A 15,973-nucleotide genomic window follows, 5' to 3' on the forward strand; every position below is an offset into this window, starting at 1 on the left:
GGAAAGGAGGCGTCTACGGTCTAAGCGTCAGCAGGTTTAGTCTTCGAACGATTTCAGCTTATAACGATGGTCTCCCAGTTTGCCCCAATGGGGATATTTTGGTCTTTGAACAAATCTGCTATCTCTAGCCACTGTGAATATGCCTCTCAAAGTTATAATTGCAGGTGCAGGCTTGGGTGGCCTGGGTGCCGCTATCGCCATGGCCCGCGCTGGCCATAACGTAGAGGTAAAGTTCTATAGTCTGCGCCGTCACGGCCCATTGGAAGCTGACCGAAGTAGGTTTTTGAACAATCAAGATTCCTTAACGAGATCGGTGCCGCGATTCACATTGCTCCCAACGCAACCAGGGTACTCAAGTCCTGGGATATCGATTTCGCTGAGCTGCAAGCCGTCTTATGCAATGCCATCAAGATCTATGACCATACAGGGAAGCTCATATTCGTTCCCGTGGTATGTTGTTACAAGACTACCAACTTATGTATATGCTAACAGCTGGATGCTTATAAAGAAACTGGAAGAACTCCAAAAGAGTATTGGCACCAAGGATGAGTGGCTCCTGACACACCGCGTCGACCTGCACAGTACTCTACGTAAGGCAGCCACCGGAAAGACATTCGCGGGAACAATCAAGATTCACACAGCAAGCAAAGTCGTTCAGGCGGTATGTACATGCATATGGGCACTCTACGCCAACTTGAACTGGTCGACTGACAATTTGGAGGATGCGGCAACAGCCGAAATTACTTTAGCAAACAGCGTCAAACACAAAGGCGACCTACTGATTGGAGCAGACGGTGTGCATGTGAGTCTCCTATTGTCTATGACTATCAAGGATCGTCGCTAATACTTACAGTCCAAAGTCGTTTCCGCCGTTGCAGGCAGTCCACCTGTCCGCGTCAGTACAAAACAAAACACATTCCGATTCCTGGTACCGATCGACAAGCTCATGGCCAATCCCATTACTGGACCATTTTTCGGAAAACTTGGTTTCGACTGTCAACACGTGTTTACTACTAGAGATCGCAGAATGGTGGTTTACCCGTGCCGAAATGGCAAACTGCTCAACATCGTCGCCATGCATCCATCTGATGATGCTGGTCTCGACTCTGAATCCTCGTGGCTGGCGGGCGGAAGAGTGGAGGAATTGCTTGATGTCTACAAGGAATTTGGACCTGAGCTTATCGAGATGTGCAGGATTGGCGAAGACCTGAAACTGTGGAGCTTGGCTACCAGAGATCCCCCTACTAAGTTCTGGAAGGGTAGAACTGTGCTGCTCGGTGACGCAGCTCATCCCATGCTCCCACGTAAGTCACAATCACTGTGTTTCAATGACATAGACCGACTAACAGTATCTTAGATCAAGGACAAGGCGGAGCGCAATCATTCGAAGATGCCGCAGCTCTTGGAGTCTTGTTCCCTGCCGACACGACCGTGGACGATGTACCTAAGCGACTGGAACTTTACAATAAGCTCCGCTATCCAAGATCCGTGACTGTAATGTTCATGTCAAAGATTAATGATGAGAGGCGAGGCGAGATGATGGAGGATCTTCGGAAGTTTGTCCCCGATGCGGAACTCCCTCCCAACATCTTCCCGTATCTGTGGAATAATTTTGTGCTTGACGATGCGCAAAAGGCTCTTGCAGCAGCAGCCTGATCACCAGATTTAGTTAGGAATAGTATCCATATTGATAGGAAAAAGATCCGTAGTAAGATATGTCACTAACATCTTCCTCAAAATTAAAAGCTACTTGTTCTGTGCATGTTATGATACACGATCTGGTGATATTCGTAGTTCATCCAGGTATTTATTACTTCCGCTCATAATTAAACAGTAGTATGAATGACGGTCACTACCTTTCGTAGATCGCACGCTCAACATGTCATGATATGGATAATCTGATTATTGATACTGGTTGACGGTGCCATCCTCTACCGCGACTCAGAATGATAAAACATTCATTTCACGGTATGCATCACTGGATAGAAAACCCGAAGCCGAAATCAACGCACTGTTGTCGCTTCGAATAAATCAACAGTAGCCCTCTGCTTACAAATGCCGAGTGGGCGCCGGATCAGGGTCAGTTCGGGTCCGACCCCACCGGATCGCCGGGGCATGCAGGGAAGGTTCTTGGGAGGCGAAGCGAAGTATGGCTCTGCAGTTACAGAGAAGGTCAGTGATTCTGAGCCTGGAAATTTATATTTACCACGTGTATTGATGGAATAAGTGTCATCATCAGTCCCATCATAATCGGCGCTACGTAGAAACATTTGAGAGCTTGGTAAAAGAGATCATCGATCACAATGACAGTCACCGCACAACAACTTGATGAGACTTTGTCGTCGGCCAATTTGGCCAAGGATAAGTTCACACCCTTTGATCATTCCAACATTCCGTTCGAGGAGGAAGAATGGCCTGTCATAATAATTGGATCCAGCATGGTTGGAAAGACTCTTGGTCTTCTCCTCGGGTATCATGGGTAAGCTCAAACATTTGACTGCCCATAGACCAACAGGCTGACCCTGTATTTCAGTATCAAATCGGTCTCGTTTGATCGTCACTCCAAAGCTGGAGCTCACCCACGGGCAGCAGGCATCAACTTTCGAACGAGCGAGATTCTACGGCAATTAGGCCTGGAAGAATTTACTCTGGAGCAGAGCGGTAAAGAGTTTGATCTCAATGCCGGTATGCTTATCGTCGAAAAGCTAGTGGGCGGCAAAGTTATCAAACATCTTCAAGAGCATGATCCTGGACATGTGAAGACCTTTACTCCTTCCAACTGGGTGTGGATATCGCAGAGGATGTTTGAACCTATCTTGGGCCAGAATGCCGAGAGGTTCAATAGCGAACAGCGCCATGGCCATCAGGTCCTTCTATATGAGGAACACGATGATCATGTTGTCGTCGTCGTCAAGAATCTGAACACTGGCGATATCAAGAAGTACAAGACACAATATGTGGTTGCATGCGATGGCAACCGAAGTCCCACCCGCCAAAATGAGGGTATCAGCTGGGATGGCCCAGGTGTTCTTCGAAACAGTCTTGGAGTCAGCTTCAAATCAGACCTGAGCCCTTTCATCGGTAAGAGAATGGTTCATGGAGTTGTCTATGTGGCAAACAAGGACATCGGAGGAGGTTTTCGACTGGAGAACGAAGGAAAGCAAGGCATTATCATGGTGAATAATGTCGGATCCAAGACCAGCTTCGAGCCCGGAACCGTGACAACGGAGGATGCCAAACAGTACTTTTACCAACTGTCAGGCTTGACTCCTGATCAGGTAGATCCCCAAATCGTATCCATGAACTACTGGACTATGGCGGCATACACCGCTGGACGCTTCGAGAGCAAAGGCGGTCGTGTCTTCCTTGCTGGAGATGCTGCCCATACTATGCCACCCACTGGAGGCTTGGGAGGAAACACTGGAATAGCTGTTGGTTGGCCCGCCCATTTTCACCATATATTGCTAACGTATACTGTGATAGGATGCTCATAACCTTGCGTGGAAGTTGGCATACGTCTTATCCGGGAAGGCCTCGCACTCATTACTCGCAACCTACAACATTGAGCGACAACCTATTGACGAGTTTACCGTTACACAGGCATACAACCGATTCCAGAATAGGATCGTTATGCAGCAGCCACCAGCTTCAGAAGCCCCGGATGAGTCTATCGAGCTGGGCTTCAGGTATCCTCGCGGAGGAGCCTTTGTCCCAGAGGAGAAGTACTCAACTCCCAAGGAGCTCTACGATGATCCGGCTTTCCCTTCAGCCGTTCCTGGATCTCGATTCCCACATTCCTATCTCGACGATGTCGTTTCATCTGACAAGCCAATCTCAACTATTGACTTGGTAAAGACGAACTTTGTTCTCGTCACAATAGATCCTTACTCCCCATGGGCTGCAGCCGCGAGTAAAGCTCCAATCGAGATTGATGTCTATACCTTGAACGCGACATCATCTCCGTATAGAGACATGAAGGGGAATGTTGAGAAGAAATGCCGTCTGAAGCCGGGCGAGGCGATCCTGGTGCGACCTGATGGGTTTATTGGTTGGCGAGGCACAAGGGTTGACAGCGGACATGAGGAGAAGTTGAAGGATGGAATCAATGCAGTTCTTAGAAAGTAGTCCAACCTTAGTGAGAGGACTAGCATCTGCCGTACACTAAACTTCATGCAACACAGTCAGATCACAATTTAGACAGTATTCTATTGAGAAAGTAGACAAGTGACTTTTTTCGTATTGCAAACGGGAAGTAAAGTCGTTCCATCATGAATCATCAAGTCGTTTTCTGTGTCACGGTTCGAAATCGGTTCATTGCCCCATGAACTCAATAAACCTCTCCATGGGCCCAGATCTTGATAAGAAGCGATCATTAAAGAATGCGCACTTAAGCACCATGTGTACCCCACAACAACGTGAAATACCGGGGGTGGATATAGCTTCTAACAAGCACGGTAATCTTCATCCCAACTGGGACTTTAACATCCGCATCGATTTGATTTGTTCGGGAACTTTCTCAGAGATGAAATTGGCGGCCTCATTGGGCAAAGTCGTTTGCCCATTGAGGGGATTGTGGTCCCGAGCCGGTTCTTCATCCTGGCACCCGCCTAGCGGCCCCACGCTTGTGGATGCAGCATGATCCAGTTTAACGGACTTAACAGAATAGAGGCGATAGTGGCAGATCAGCTGCAGCTCTATAAGTCAGGTAGTTATTCATACGACGAAGGTTGATACAGCAGCTTATTCTCAGAAAGACCATCATTGTATTACTCAAACACCGGTATCATGTCGCTCAGGATCAATGGCTTCGATGTTGATGTGACCCCAGTCATCGCCCCGGGGGCCAAAGAAGCTGGTCCTTATGACCCCCTTAACCCTTCGGTAACAGTCTTGCCTAAAGGCCACAAGAGGACCACGGCAAACAGGGCGTTTGAAGTCGACACTATCTTCGAGAAGGATATTGTTCTTCCCATGCGCGACGGCATCAAGCTGTACGCTGATGTCTTTCGACCCAAGACTGACGAAAAGGTTCCAGCCGTTCTCATCTGGAGTCCTTATGGCAAGACTGGAAATGGTTAGCCCTGATGCACATAAAGCGTTGAATCTTCTGACAACCTTTAGGCCCTCATGGACTTGGAATGATTCCTGGTCGGTTCGGTGTGGCTGAAGATCAGGTCAGCGGTTATGAGAAGTTCGAAGGATTAGACCCTGCTGTCTGGCCAGCTAGGGGATATGCAATCGTTAATGTGGACTTGCGAGGCTCGTGGGACTCTGAAGGAATTATTCCGTAAGTTCATAAACATTCCTTGGCAGGATACTACAGATGTAGCTAACATGATCAGATGGGTCGGCAACCAAGATGGCCAAGACGGGTATGATGCCATCGAACACGTTGCCAAGCTTGAGTGGTGCACAGGTAAAGTCGCCCTGGGCGGCAACAGTTGGCTCGCCATGGTTCAGTGGCAGATTGCTTCTCAGCAGCCTCCTTCACTGGCCGCTATTGCTCCGTGGGAAGCCAATGCGGACTTTTACCGCGACACTCTTGCCCGCGGTGGCGTGCCGTATCCCTACAGTGCGATGTGGAAGCTCCTACAGGATCTGATGGTTGGTCGCAATGCTGCTGAGGCTCCCATCTCGATGTTGGAGAAATATCCCCTGTTCAATGACTACTGGGAGGACAAGAATGTGAAGCTCGAGAAAATCCAGGTCCCTACTTATGTTTTAGCTAGCTTCTCAACGGCTCTTCATACTACTGGCTCTATTCGTGGTTATCATGATATCTCTTCCAAGGATAAATGGTGAGTTTCAACCTGACTTTGGGAACCGAATACTCATGGTTCTATAGGCTCCGCATTCATGCTAAACAGGAATGGTCCGACTTGTATCATCCTGACAGCGTTGACGATCTGAACAAGTTCTACGACTATTTCGTCAAAGGCATTCAGAACGATTGGCCAAGCACCCAGAAAGTACGAGGATCTCTTGTCGGGTTCAATCTAGTAAGCTGCTTTCTGGCTTTACCCAAATCCAGATTTAAGTTCTGACCCGAACCAGCCCAACATCAGCAATATTCCCCTCGAATCATATCCCATCCCCAACACAAAGCACACAAAGCTTTACCTCGGTCCAGGCGAGAAGCTTGAAGCAGCCTCACCAAAGGATCCAAGCACCGTGTCGTATGATGCAGCATACCTTCCTAAGCACCCTCTTGAGGGCGGCGAGGAAGTACTCTTCAGGTACAAATTTACCAAGAAGACATGGCTCGTTGGCTACTCGTGGCTCAACGTCAGCATCTCCAACGACAGCGATGATGAGATTGATGTTTTCGCTCAACTGGGCAAACAGGATGCTTCAGGAACTCAGTTAGTCAACATGAACGTTCCTTTAAAGGACCTTATTCCTCCTGTCGACAGGCATACAGAAGCTGCAGACACATGCTTCCTGAAATACCTGGGTCCTACAGGTTCCCTACGAGGTAGTCATGCTGTCACAAAGGTGACACCTAAGCCTGGGAGATTCACTGGTGACTGGCCTGAGTACACCAACACGAGTCGAAAGGCTATTCCTGCCGGCACTGTTGCCAAGCTCGAGGTTCCCATCTGGCCGACTGGTATCATCTTTGAGGAGGGAGAGTACTTGACATTGAAGGTTTCTGGTCACTATATGAGCTTCATGGAGTTTGACTTCTTGTACGGAGCTGCTCATGCGAACAAGGGTCGTCATACCATTCATATTGGGGCCGACTCTGACAGTCATCTAGTGGTTCCTCTGCTGGACCCTCTGGCTTAGATCGTGTTAGGCGGGTCAATCCATGCTATTCAATTTTCTTCAATCTGAAACCAATATCTGATGTTCTATATCTCTTCTTCCTTGGCAAAACAGAAACCAAATAACAGTGAGAATAGAGTATGTAATGCTTTGCTACATACTCCGGGTCATTGACTGCAGATAAAGCCCCTGTTTATCTCCTCTTGCCAATATTACTACAGTGCCCAAGGAGAGAGTGATCTTGCCTACCCGAAATCGCAGTTCCCATGAGCATCGCCCATCTTCGTAATACTTAAGCGCCTACAGAGTGATGAGAGAAGTCGCACCGTTTGGTAAGACAGAAAGTATGAACGTTTGCTTGGGAATTTCTTATAAGATGCGTGGTGATTTTGCCGACGTGTGTTTAGGATCTTGAGCAGGAGGTACATAAAGTGAACCCGGGCTTGACTTTGTAGCTTAATCCTTTCTGATAGCCGAATTAAGCTGAGGTAGCGGTGTTCATCTCAGATATTCAAGAAGACAATTGCAAAGGTTAAGATAATGGCCATTCAAACTTGAGCTATGGACTATTTGAAAGCTCAGAGTGAGCTAAAGAGGACCATTCCATTAGACATGTTTACCCTCATGCTCAGGTCCACTCCCATCCACACTATAGAAATCTCTTGGCGCCATAATGATGGTGAACATAAGCGGCCTTGACACGAATCCACGGTCCGAATACCAGCAGCACAATGGTAAAGCCAGCTAGCAATGCCCACTGAATGATCGCCATTTGCAGAAACATCTTCTCCACACCGACCTTGGCAAGCCAATTGGAAGCCGTCTTCGTCAGCCCGAAAGGAATGATATGGGTGACGGCATTCATCAAGGCAGTTACCTCAGCCGCATCGTAAGGGTAGCTATCGATACCGTAGGACAGAACAGAGGTGGGGATGAGCATAAGGCTAGCAGCTTGCATGGCGTAACCAACTGCTGGCCCTACATAAGACCCCTTTGTGTATGTATAGCCAAACAGCAACAAACCTGATGAAGAGAACAGGAATGGGACCACCAGAGTGATGAGTCGGTATTCAGGCATATGTTTGCCCTTTCGGCGGCCGATAAACGAGGAGACGGTGTCGGTCAAGGGTCCAGCAATGGGAAAGGCAATGGCTACACCGACTAGACTCGTGCATGCCCAATTGCCCAGTTCAGCAGGACCCCAGAGGAAGGGGGGCATCGCGAACAGTTGGTTGGAGATGACTGAGATAGTTGCGACCCTGTACAGAGTTAGAAATGGATTTTGCTGCAAAGAGACTGTTAGACTTACCAAGCTAACACAATTCCCCACATACCCGCAGAGAGAATCACGATGGGATCGAACATGAATTCGATCTGCAGCAAGAACGAAAGAAACCATTGCCTCAAGCCACCACCTCTCACGTGCGGGTGTCTCAAATAAAAAGAGTTCTGCTTCCATGTTGTGAGCGAGCTCTGGGTGCGACCAAACCCGGTGGTCTGGTCAAGAATATCGGCGTCGACATCAGCACTAGTAGCGCCCGCCTCAATCTCGACATTGAAAGCAGTCTCTGGGCAGAAGAAAGCTAGCGTAAGAAAGTTGAAACCGCTAAGAATAGCGAGGAGGATAAAAAACCAACTCCATCCTTTGGCTTCGATCAGGTGGCCTGCGATAAGAGGTCCGCCCTGAGCTCCGATACAGAGACTCACTGCGTACAAGCCCATTGCTTTAGAGTAGTTCTTCTCCAAGAATATTTCTGTTACAAGAGGCGTCAGAAGTTGACTGGCATTGAGACCAAGGGGGCGATTTCTTACCTCCTACGACAGCAGGACCAACAGCTTGGACTGCTCCAGCACCGAAGGCACCGAGGATTCGCGCCCCGAGAAGGCTATTCATTGACTCTGCTTGCGAGCACCAAATACATCCAGCCATGAACATTATCTGAGATGCTAGCAGGACGGGTCGTTTCCCAATCACCACAGCGGTCGGAATCCATATGAATGAGCCCAGGCCAATGCATAGCACAGAGTACGCGACGATATCACTGGCCTTGTCATAGTTGCTGTGAAAGTCGTATACGAGAGGGGTCAACCCAGCAGAAATACCGGCCTATTGAATCACCAAGGTTAGTCAAGCTTGTCTGGAATGGCGAATCGAGGAGAAAGTACCGAATAGAAGTTACCGCAAAATACCATGAAGCAAAGGTTGGCCAGGACCATCAGCTTGAGGCTCCGATTCCATGTCTGTAGGTGATCATTAGTAGTCGGACAGGGAGTAAAAGGGGCAGCTCACCTTTGGATGGTCTCGCAGTTCTTGACCTGTTGGGGTGCTTGGGGCTCGGCTAGTATTCTCCACTCTCGACACTTCTGCCTTTTCTGTGCTTGCGGAATCCATTTTGTGTGTACTGCTGAAATTGACTCGGAACAAGTTGTCGTGATGAATTGTTGAGCAGGATAAAGGGAGGTGTATTATCATAAATAGTTTCGTGATTGCAGAGGACTGGCGCGCGGGTACCACTTCGGATACCCCACTACGGCTTGGGGCATGCTAAACGAGTTGGTTGGAAGAGTGCAATATGAGGCTATGCTAATTAGACTCAATAAAGCTTGGAAGTTAGACACCAACCTTGGGTCATTTGAAACTGTTTATAGACTCCCTGAATCGTTATAGTGCATGTAAATTACATAGATATCGGTTGTTACCGTTTCAAAATCGACAATCACTCAAATTTCCACATGTTTATTATCTATAGTATCTCTAGAAGCACAAGGCTTATAATAGAAACCCCAGACAATTGGCAGCTTTTCCAGCCATCAATACTTAGAGGTCACGAGATCAAAAGGTTTCATCTGTAGGGTTGATAATCTGGGGTACACTTTAGCGGACAACGATTTCCCCACGATCTGTCGGCTCCACGTTGAAAGCGACAACAACTTGCGGGGAAAGGGGAAATCGGAAATTCAACCATCTTTCCGAGCATCATTCACGCGCTACTTAAATTCAATAGTTCACAACAGAACTGACCTCCAATCTACTTGGCAATCATTGTACCAAGGCACCCACACAATCCCTTTCACAAGTACCTTCGTGCTATACATCGCCACCTGTAAAATGGGTATCAACCGTGTCGTCCAGTTTCAGTTCAAGCCGGACACCGGCAGCGATGCCATCGAGAAGGTCACTTTTCAATTCCCGCGTCTTTCAGGACAACTGTTGACCTTATCTTTAGGTGTCCGCCAAGATCCAAGAGATGAGGGAAAAGTGCTTGCACCCTGAATCCAAACAGCCTTACATTCAATCCATCCAAGGTGGCGCTGATAGCGCGCCAGAAGGCCTACAGGTGAGACAGTTCATATTACTCTCGATCGGCGGTGTCTCCCCTCTTCTGCTGACCATGTCCAACCGCGATCAAGGTCGCTGATGGTAACAATAGCAAGGTATCACTCATGCATTCGTCATCCAATTCGATAGCCCTGAAGACAGGGACTACTACGCCCTCAAAGACCCAGTCCACCTCACTGTCGTGGCAGAGCTGGGCCCTTTGGTAGAGAAGGTTCAGATTATTGACCTGCCGAGGAATGATTGAGCAAGGGTTGCGTTGGACTCTGAGGCTCTGGTGTGGTGGCCCTGCTAGCGTATCATTTGCAGGCAAGCGAGGGTGAATAGAAATTAGATTTGAGAGCGATAGTGATCCAGCCTTGAATCCATTTCTTTTACATACCACGATCCATTGTTTCGTATGATTATTTTAGGAGGCTGGCAGTAATAAAGAACTTCAAAAGACTAGCATTATATTGCACTCTATAGTCTCATGCCATAAGCAGACTTTCTTGACGCAGGGCACCCTATCATATGTGTTAGCCGCCTAAGGTTTAACCTTATTGGCAGCAATCAGCTACATATTTAACGTAGGGCAGACTATAGGCCTGCTCTTTAACCTAATGCCTTCAGGCTTTTATCTTCACGACCGCATCGGCATGATCATCTCAAATCTCTGCACACTGTAACTTGTCTTGTCTATTGTATGCTCATATGAAAACCTTCTAAAGTGAACTAATGCTGGGCTGCCTTGGCCGAAACCGCCTTTGATGCGTCACGCTGGCTTATGCGCTCAGCCCATGCCGCCACGTTCTTCCTAGAGTCGATCAACTCTCCAAGTTGCAATCGGTTCCTAATAAATCCTAACCAGGGGACATGAAAGAGGTCAACGAGGCTGTAGTCCTATCAATGGGTCAATAATTGACGGGTGTTACGCGTGCTTTGCAAATCACGAACCTTTCCGGTCAGATACTCTTGAGCCTCGAGTGTCTTTTCATAGTAATTCAGCGTCGTGTTGAGCACGGTCTTTTGTTGGTCAACTATCGCCTGATCGGTGTCTCCGAGTTTGAACAGCCTATTTAGCCATAGGTCAATCAGAATGTTCCCCGTTCAGAAGACTTCGAATATGCTTCGACTATCTTACTTCTTAAAAATTAGCTCGAATCCTAGAGCAGAGACAGCCGGCTCAAAATAGGCATATTCCACACTAGCAGCTTGCTCGAATACTGCCAAAGCTTCCGGACCATCGCTAGGCGGAGCAAGATGCGACTTGTGCTTCACGGCGAGGTATCGAGCAATGGCTCTAGACTCGAAAATCTCGACTCCATCGTCTTGGAACACTGGAACCTTGGCGAAGGGATGATGATCTCTGACATATTCAGGATCCTGTGTATGTGTAAGCTGCTAGCCTCAATGCTGCTCGTGCTCTGACTCACGTGGTGTTGTCCCTTTGAGAGATCTACGACTTTGAAGTCATACTCAATGCCTAGTTCTTCCAATGTGAGTAGGACTCTTTGAGTGCGAGTCGATGCAACAATTCCAAGAACGGTAGGCGCCATATTGGTCAAGATTGGTCAAGCGGTGCAAGAGGTATGTTTGCGAATGAGAGTCACGATCGGGTCAGCGATCAATTCATTTAAGCAAATATTAAGGTTTAATAGGTCGATGAGCTATTAAATGTCAAGGTAGATCCCATCAAGTCCGTCGGAATTACGGAAATGGAACGAGTTCAATCGATTGTGGAGCCGACGGAGCCGGGAAGACAGGCATGTCATGAGACAGCTGTTCAACGGACAACTTGTCTTTTAAATGAACATTCTTGTTCTCTCTAGTGACTGCAAGGACAGCTCACTTGATAGTGATGCAGATAATGGATCACCAGAGCGGGCAGCAGTATGGACACCCGTGAAACAGCCGCGACGGCCCTGACACTGTCCAATGGCCCGTTGCAAGCTACATTGCGTTATTAGAATGATGATCAACTCGCATAATAGGTTTTCTAAGCTACAGATGAGTAGAATTTGCTGTAGCCATGTAGAATACATATAAGCCCCTCCGTAAATGCTCACAATAAGACTTGTAGCTTGTGAGCTTTTCAGGCCACACTGAAATCATCCATGGGCCATACTAGCCGTCTCACTCGCTCGCAGTCGCAGCAAGATCTGAGCATATGCATTACTAATCCCCCAACCCTTTAGCGATCTCATAAGCACCACCGCATCGTCCAACAGCTTAGTTCTTCCCTCTGCACAAAGCAGATTGCCGATTCCCGGTAACTTGACTCGGCTCCACCCCATCTCGATCCAAGAGTTAGTCTCCATCTGGTCCAGGGGCTTCGGGCCAAGCACCACAGCTGGAGCCGTGCGCGAGAACAAAAACCCATCACGGTAACGTTCAGCAAGCGCTGAGTAAAGCCACAGAACCAACACAGCCTGGAGAAGCGAGACTGGTGTACCAAAGTGCGATGACCGGCTTGACCGTACTACGTGGAGGATGCGCGATGCGTAGAAGCATCCAAGCCTTCCTTGCCCGGACGCTCCTCTCCAGCGATCGCTGATCGCCGCCCAGTCTTTATTGTCGAGCTTGCCGTATATACATCGAATAATCGTTGGAAGGAGGCTCTGGACCGGAGTATTGTGTGTCATCAAAGCCGTCAGCGCCATGATCTTGTGTGTTGTCGATGCCTTGGCTTCATCAATTGATTGCTCCATCTGGTCGGTCTCGATCAGATTCAGAAAATCAGTCAAGATGTTCGAGGCTAGTAATTTGTCGTGGTATGAGAAGCCCGGGGTGCCAGGCTGGTCTGCACTTTTATCCTTGATGACGTTGGTGAGATGCTGCAGCATAACCTGCTTGCCTAAGGTGTTGGTTTTGGACCATACGAATCGCCAGCTATCTTCGGAGATGACACGCTCCATCGTCGGAAGTCCACCAGAGCCAGAGTTTTCTCCTTATGTCAGTAACTCGGAGAAAGATTATGATAGGTTTCAGCTTACCAACTGCAGGAAAGTTGGCCCAGCACTGGGCCGTTGATGCACCCCAACGATCATCCGGCTGAGGCAGGGATATCTGCAGTTCGGACAGCCTCATAAGACTCGTCAGGTCAAAGTGCGCGCTGAATGCAGAATCCAAGAGCTAGATAGTTCAAGACTCAGTATGGACTAGCGAGATATCTCGTTCATTAGACTCACCCAGATAGCAAAGCCTGCCCGTCGCCGCTCTTCGTCTAACAGCCAGATTTGCCATTTCTGAGCATGCGGTAACTGCAGCTGAGCAAACTTGTCTACGGGAAACATGTTTGTAAAAAGCCTTTTTCGTCTTCCGAGTGTTACGGGCAATGCTTGCAGGAATTCGCCAATTTCGAGAGACCTCCGCTCACCGCCATAGAGCAGGCCAATGTGGTTCAGGAGAATAGTCTGCGACATCCAAAGCTCTCTTCCGTTGGAGTTTTGACGTTCACACTGTTTTTTCAATGAGCCCCGGGTCCTTCATTCTGCGTCATCTAGAACTTACCATGGTTGAACATTGTCGTCGAATAGTCTCATGCATTGCCCTCGAGCATGCCTGGGCATCTTTGATGCTTGAAAAGTGCGCACCGATTGCGGCCACTGTAAAGATAAGAAGCCAATGCCGTTTAGACGAGGAGAAGGTCGACTTGTGCAGAATAGGCATAACTGGGTGGAAGTACTCAAAGTACAGCTGGACCCAAGCATTTAGCACTGGCGTTGGCGGTATAGCCAGATTCCTAAAATGCGGGAAGTTACCGCCGTTCTGTATCTCTGCTGCTGCCTCGGCTACATTCTTGGACACTTCCTCGGGGATATCATCTACATGTGCCAAATTCTCATGATCAACGTCTTCGGCCGTCAGGTGTGATAGGTCAGGGAAGTTGAGCTGAGCGTCTAACTCGATTGAGACGGCAACATATTCTCTAGGCTCAACCGCATCCCTATCAATAGCTGGGGAGTGGCTGCGGCTGTATAACTCTGCCACGGCTGATTGATCGACCATCGAAGAGGCTGGTGTAAGCTGTGAGACGATAGGTTGCTGAGGTGCTCTGAACCCTGCGTGGTCGAACCAGAGTTCGTTGATGGCGTCGAGAGATGCATCGTTCTGGAGAAAGAGGGGCGCAAATGATTGATCGGCGCCGTAGTTGAGCCATCCGTTAGTTTCGAAGGCATCACCGAATAACATAGAGGGTAATGGTGCCGGAATTGTATTTGCAGAGTTAAATTTTGCCAATATGTCGTCAGTATCAAAGAGGATGTCACTGGGGCCGTGCTGATGGCTTTGATATCCGATAGATGAGCTATGCTGTGCATCAAGCTGGGGATCGATTGCTTGAATATTGGCATTGAGGTTGTCGGGCTTGGATATCTCGATGAATGGATCATGAGCCGGCGACATGTAGTTTTCAGCATAGCTGGTCTTGTTAGAGCCGTTATCCTGAACGGTCGCGGGCGGTGAGAGCGGCGAGTTCCTGCTATTCACATTGACATTGATGCTTTCCATGGCCTCAACATTGACCGGGGCTTTTTCTCGGTTCCGCTTGCTGATTGGCCTGTCAGAACTAGCCTCTGACATTTTTCGCTTCGCATGAGGCTCGTAGTAGCAATCATTGTCTTGTTGCCGACATCTTTGACATGGGTGCTCGCCATCGCATCTAACCTTTGATGTGCTGCACGGCTTGCAAGCTTGCGATACTCGACGGCGATCATTTGGACGATCACGGCTGTCTTGACGGTCCGTACTCAGATGTAGGGTTGTATGATGACGAGCAAGAGAGTCGCTACAGCGGTCAGCATTGATGCAGCTCCCAGGCGGCATAGGTAGGTAGGTCGCAACCAAGTCGGCAGGGCTTACTTACACGCGACCAAAGCTTTGTCCACATTCGGAGCATGTGAACGGCTTCTCTTTTGTATGAGTGCGTAGGTGTCTCTGGTAATGCTCCTTGCGCTGAAATGGGAGATTGCACGTCTCGCATGAGAATTCTGGCTGAGTGCTAGGCGGGCTCATGATTATGCTGCCTCTCAAGCTGTAATGATATGGCGTTGTTCAATGTCTACTTGTACGGCGATAAAGAAAAAGGCGCTCAGATGTGAAGCATGAAAAATCGTCGTGTCGAAGACGTCGAAGTTTGGGGAAAAAAGGGCTGGACTCTATTCGATGATCTCTTTACCCCATACTACCATATCAGATCACCTGCAGGATCCACTTGTTACCCCGGAATTTAGCGCATTCGACTCCAGATGAGTAATTCGGAAATCGGAAGTCTTCCGATGGCCTGCTTTATGAGGTCGCCCCAAGACGATTTCTCGAATTGGTCTAGTTTAATGAGTGGCTTCGAAGCTGGCTCGGAGGTTTGGTTCGGACAACTATTACTAAGCGGCATGGGGTATAAGCACAATCCGTAACATCCAAAGTTACCCTGGAAAGCAAATAACAATGCTTGCACGGTATGAATCTACTATCTCAAAGCCGCTTTAAGCCCTTTTCGGGGCAACGACGGTAACAATATTAATATCACATCACTAGAAGCTGTTCCCGATATACTTGATAAATATTGCTTAAACTAAATGTTGATATCAATGCTTTGACGCTGGACGCACCGTTTTTGGGAAGGTGTAGTAGCAAAAGCAGTTTTTGTTCCTTTTTTCATGGTTCAAATTTGATCAACTTAGGAACTCATTTGGAATTAATAACTTTGGCGGTACGGATGACACAGAATCTCTAAAAGAACCCTTATTTAATGACACCATCACCGCCAGCCCTGATAGTATGTCTAAGAACGCCGAACGGATGAAGGGTAGATAGCAATCTTGGCAACGACAGTTGAGCTCAAATCGAGATGCATAGAGCCTCATATTATGAAGGCATCGTACAGAAGAA

At 48.3% G+C, this 15,973-nt stretch overlaps 7 protein-coding genes across 7 annotated transcripts; 4 read left to right on the top strand and 3 right to left on the bottom strand.

Annotated features, from left to right (window-relative positions):
* Positions 1–139: 139 nt before the first annotated feature.
* On the top strand, positions 140–1,656 carry FOBCDRAFT_246147 (uncharacterized protein; the record flags this gene model as incomplete). The annotated part of the gene is made up of 6 exons (XM_059610740.1): positions 140–226; positions 310–450; positions 509–661; positions 722–802; positions 854–1,304; positions 1,358–1,656. The coding sequence occupies 6 exons, from the start codon at positions 140–142 to the stop codon at positions 1,654–1,656; spliced, it is 1,212 nt and encodes a 403-aa protein (XP_059466436.1).
* A 647-nt stretch (positions 1,657–2,303) lies between these two features.
* FOBCDRAFT_246148 (FAD binding domain-containing protein) lies at positions 2,304–4,125 on the top strand (the record flags this gene model as incomplete). The annotated part of the gene is made up of 3 exons (XM_059610741.1): positions 2,304–2,479; positions 2,516–3,431; positions 3,484–4,125. The coding sequence occupies 3 exons, from the start codon at positions 2,304–2,306 to the stop codon at positions 4,123–4,125; spliced, it is 1,734 nt and encodes a 577-aa protein (XP_059466437.1).
* A 660-nt stretch (positions 4,126–4,785) lies between these two features.
* FOBCDRAFT_246149 (Alpha/Beta hydrolase protein) lies at positions 4,786–6,789 on the top strand (the record flags this gene model as incomplete). The annotated part of the gene is made up of 5 exons (XM_031193975.2): positions 4,786–5,074; positions 5,122–5,287; positions 5,343–5,798; positions 5,846–5,999; positions 6,055–6,789. 5 exons carry the CDS (start codon positions 4,786–4,788, stop codon positions 6,787–6,789), a joined length of 1,800 nt encoding a protein of 599 aa, XP_031030596.2.
* A 628-nt stretch (positions 6,790–7,417) lies between these two features.
* FOBCDRAFT_149126 (major facilitator superfamily domain-containing protein) lies at positions 7,418–9,160 on the bottom strand (the record flags this gene model as incomplete). Its single annotated transcript, XM_059608305.1, has 5 exons — positions 7,418–8,027; positions 8,078–8,522; positions 8,581–8,875; positions 8,959–9,009; positions 9,059–9,160. The coding sequence occupies 5 exons, from the start codon at positions 9,158–9,160 to the stop codon at positions 7,418–7,420; spliced, it is 1,503 nt and encodes a 500-aa protein (XP_059466438.1).
* A 717-nt stretch (positions 9,161–9,877) lies between these two features.
* On the top strand, positions 9,878–10,352 carry FOBCDRAFT_209587 (stress responsive A/B barrel domain-containing protein; the record flags this gene model as incomplete). The annotated part of the gene is made up of 3 exons (XM_031193978.2): positions 9,878–9,943; positions 9,996–10,106; positions 10,200–10,352. The coding sequence occupies 3 exons, from the start codon at positions 9,878–9,880 to the stop codon at positions 10,350–10,352; spliced, it is 330 nt and encodes a 109-aa protein (XP_031030599.2).
* Positions 10,353–10,819: 467 nt separating this feature from the next.
* FOBCDRAFT_266132 (glutathione S-transferase) lies at positions 10,820–11,643 on the bottom strand (the record flags this gene model as incomplete). The annotated part of the gene is made up of 4 exons (XM_031193979.2): positions 10,820–10,987; positions 11,042–11,159; positions 11,229–11,470; positions 11,521–11,643. 4 exons carry the CDS (start codon positions 11,641–11,643, stop codon positions 10,820–10,822), a joined length of 651 nt encoding a protein of 216 aa, XP_031030600.2.
* A 505-nt stretch (positions 11,644–12,148) lies between these two features.
* Positions 12,149–15,100, bottom strand: FOBCDRAFT_254702 (fungal-specific transcription factor domain-containing protein; the record flags this gene model as incomplete). The annotated part of the gene is made up of 5 exons (XM_059611140.1): positions 12,149–13,031; positions 13,081–13,219; positions 13,276–13,545; positions 13,598–14,720; positions 14,952–15,100. The coding sequence occupies 5 exons, from the start codon at positions 15,098–15,100 to the stop codon at positions 12,196–12,198; spliced, it is 2,517 nt and encodes an 838-aa protein (XP_059466439.1). The 3' UTR covers positions 12,149–12,195.
* Between the last annotated feature and the right edge of the window lie 873 nt (positions 15,101–15,973).

This window comes from Fusarium oxysporum, chromosome XII, assembly GCF_013085055.1.
Source record: "Fusarium oxysporum Fo47 chromosome XII, complete sequence".
Lineage (NCBI taxonomy): Eukaryota > Fungi > Ascomycota > Sordariomycetes > Hypocreales > Nectriaceae > Fusarium > Fusarium oxysporum.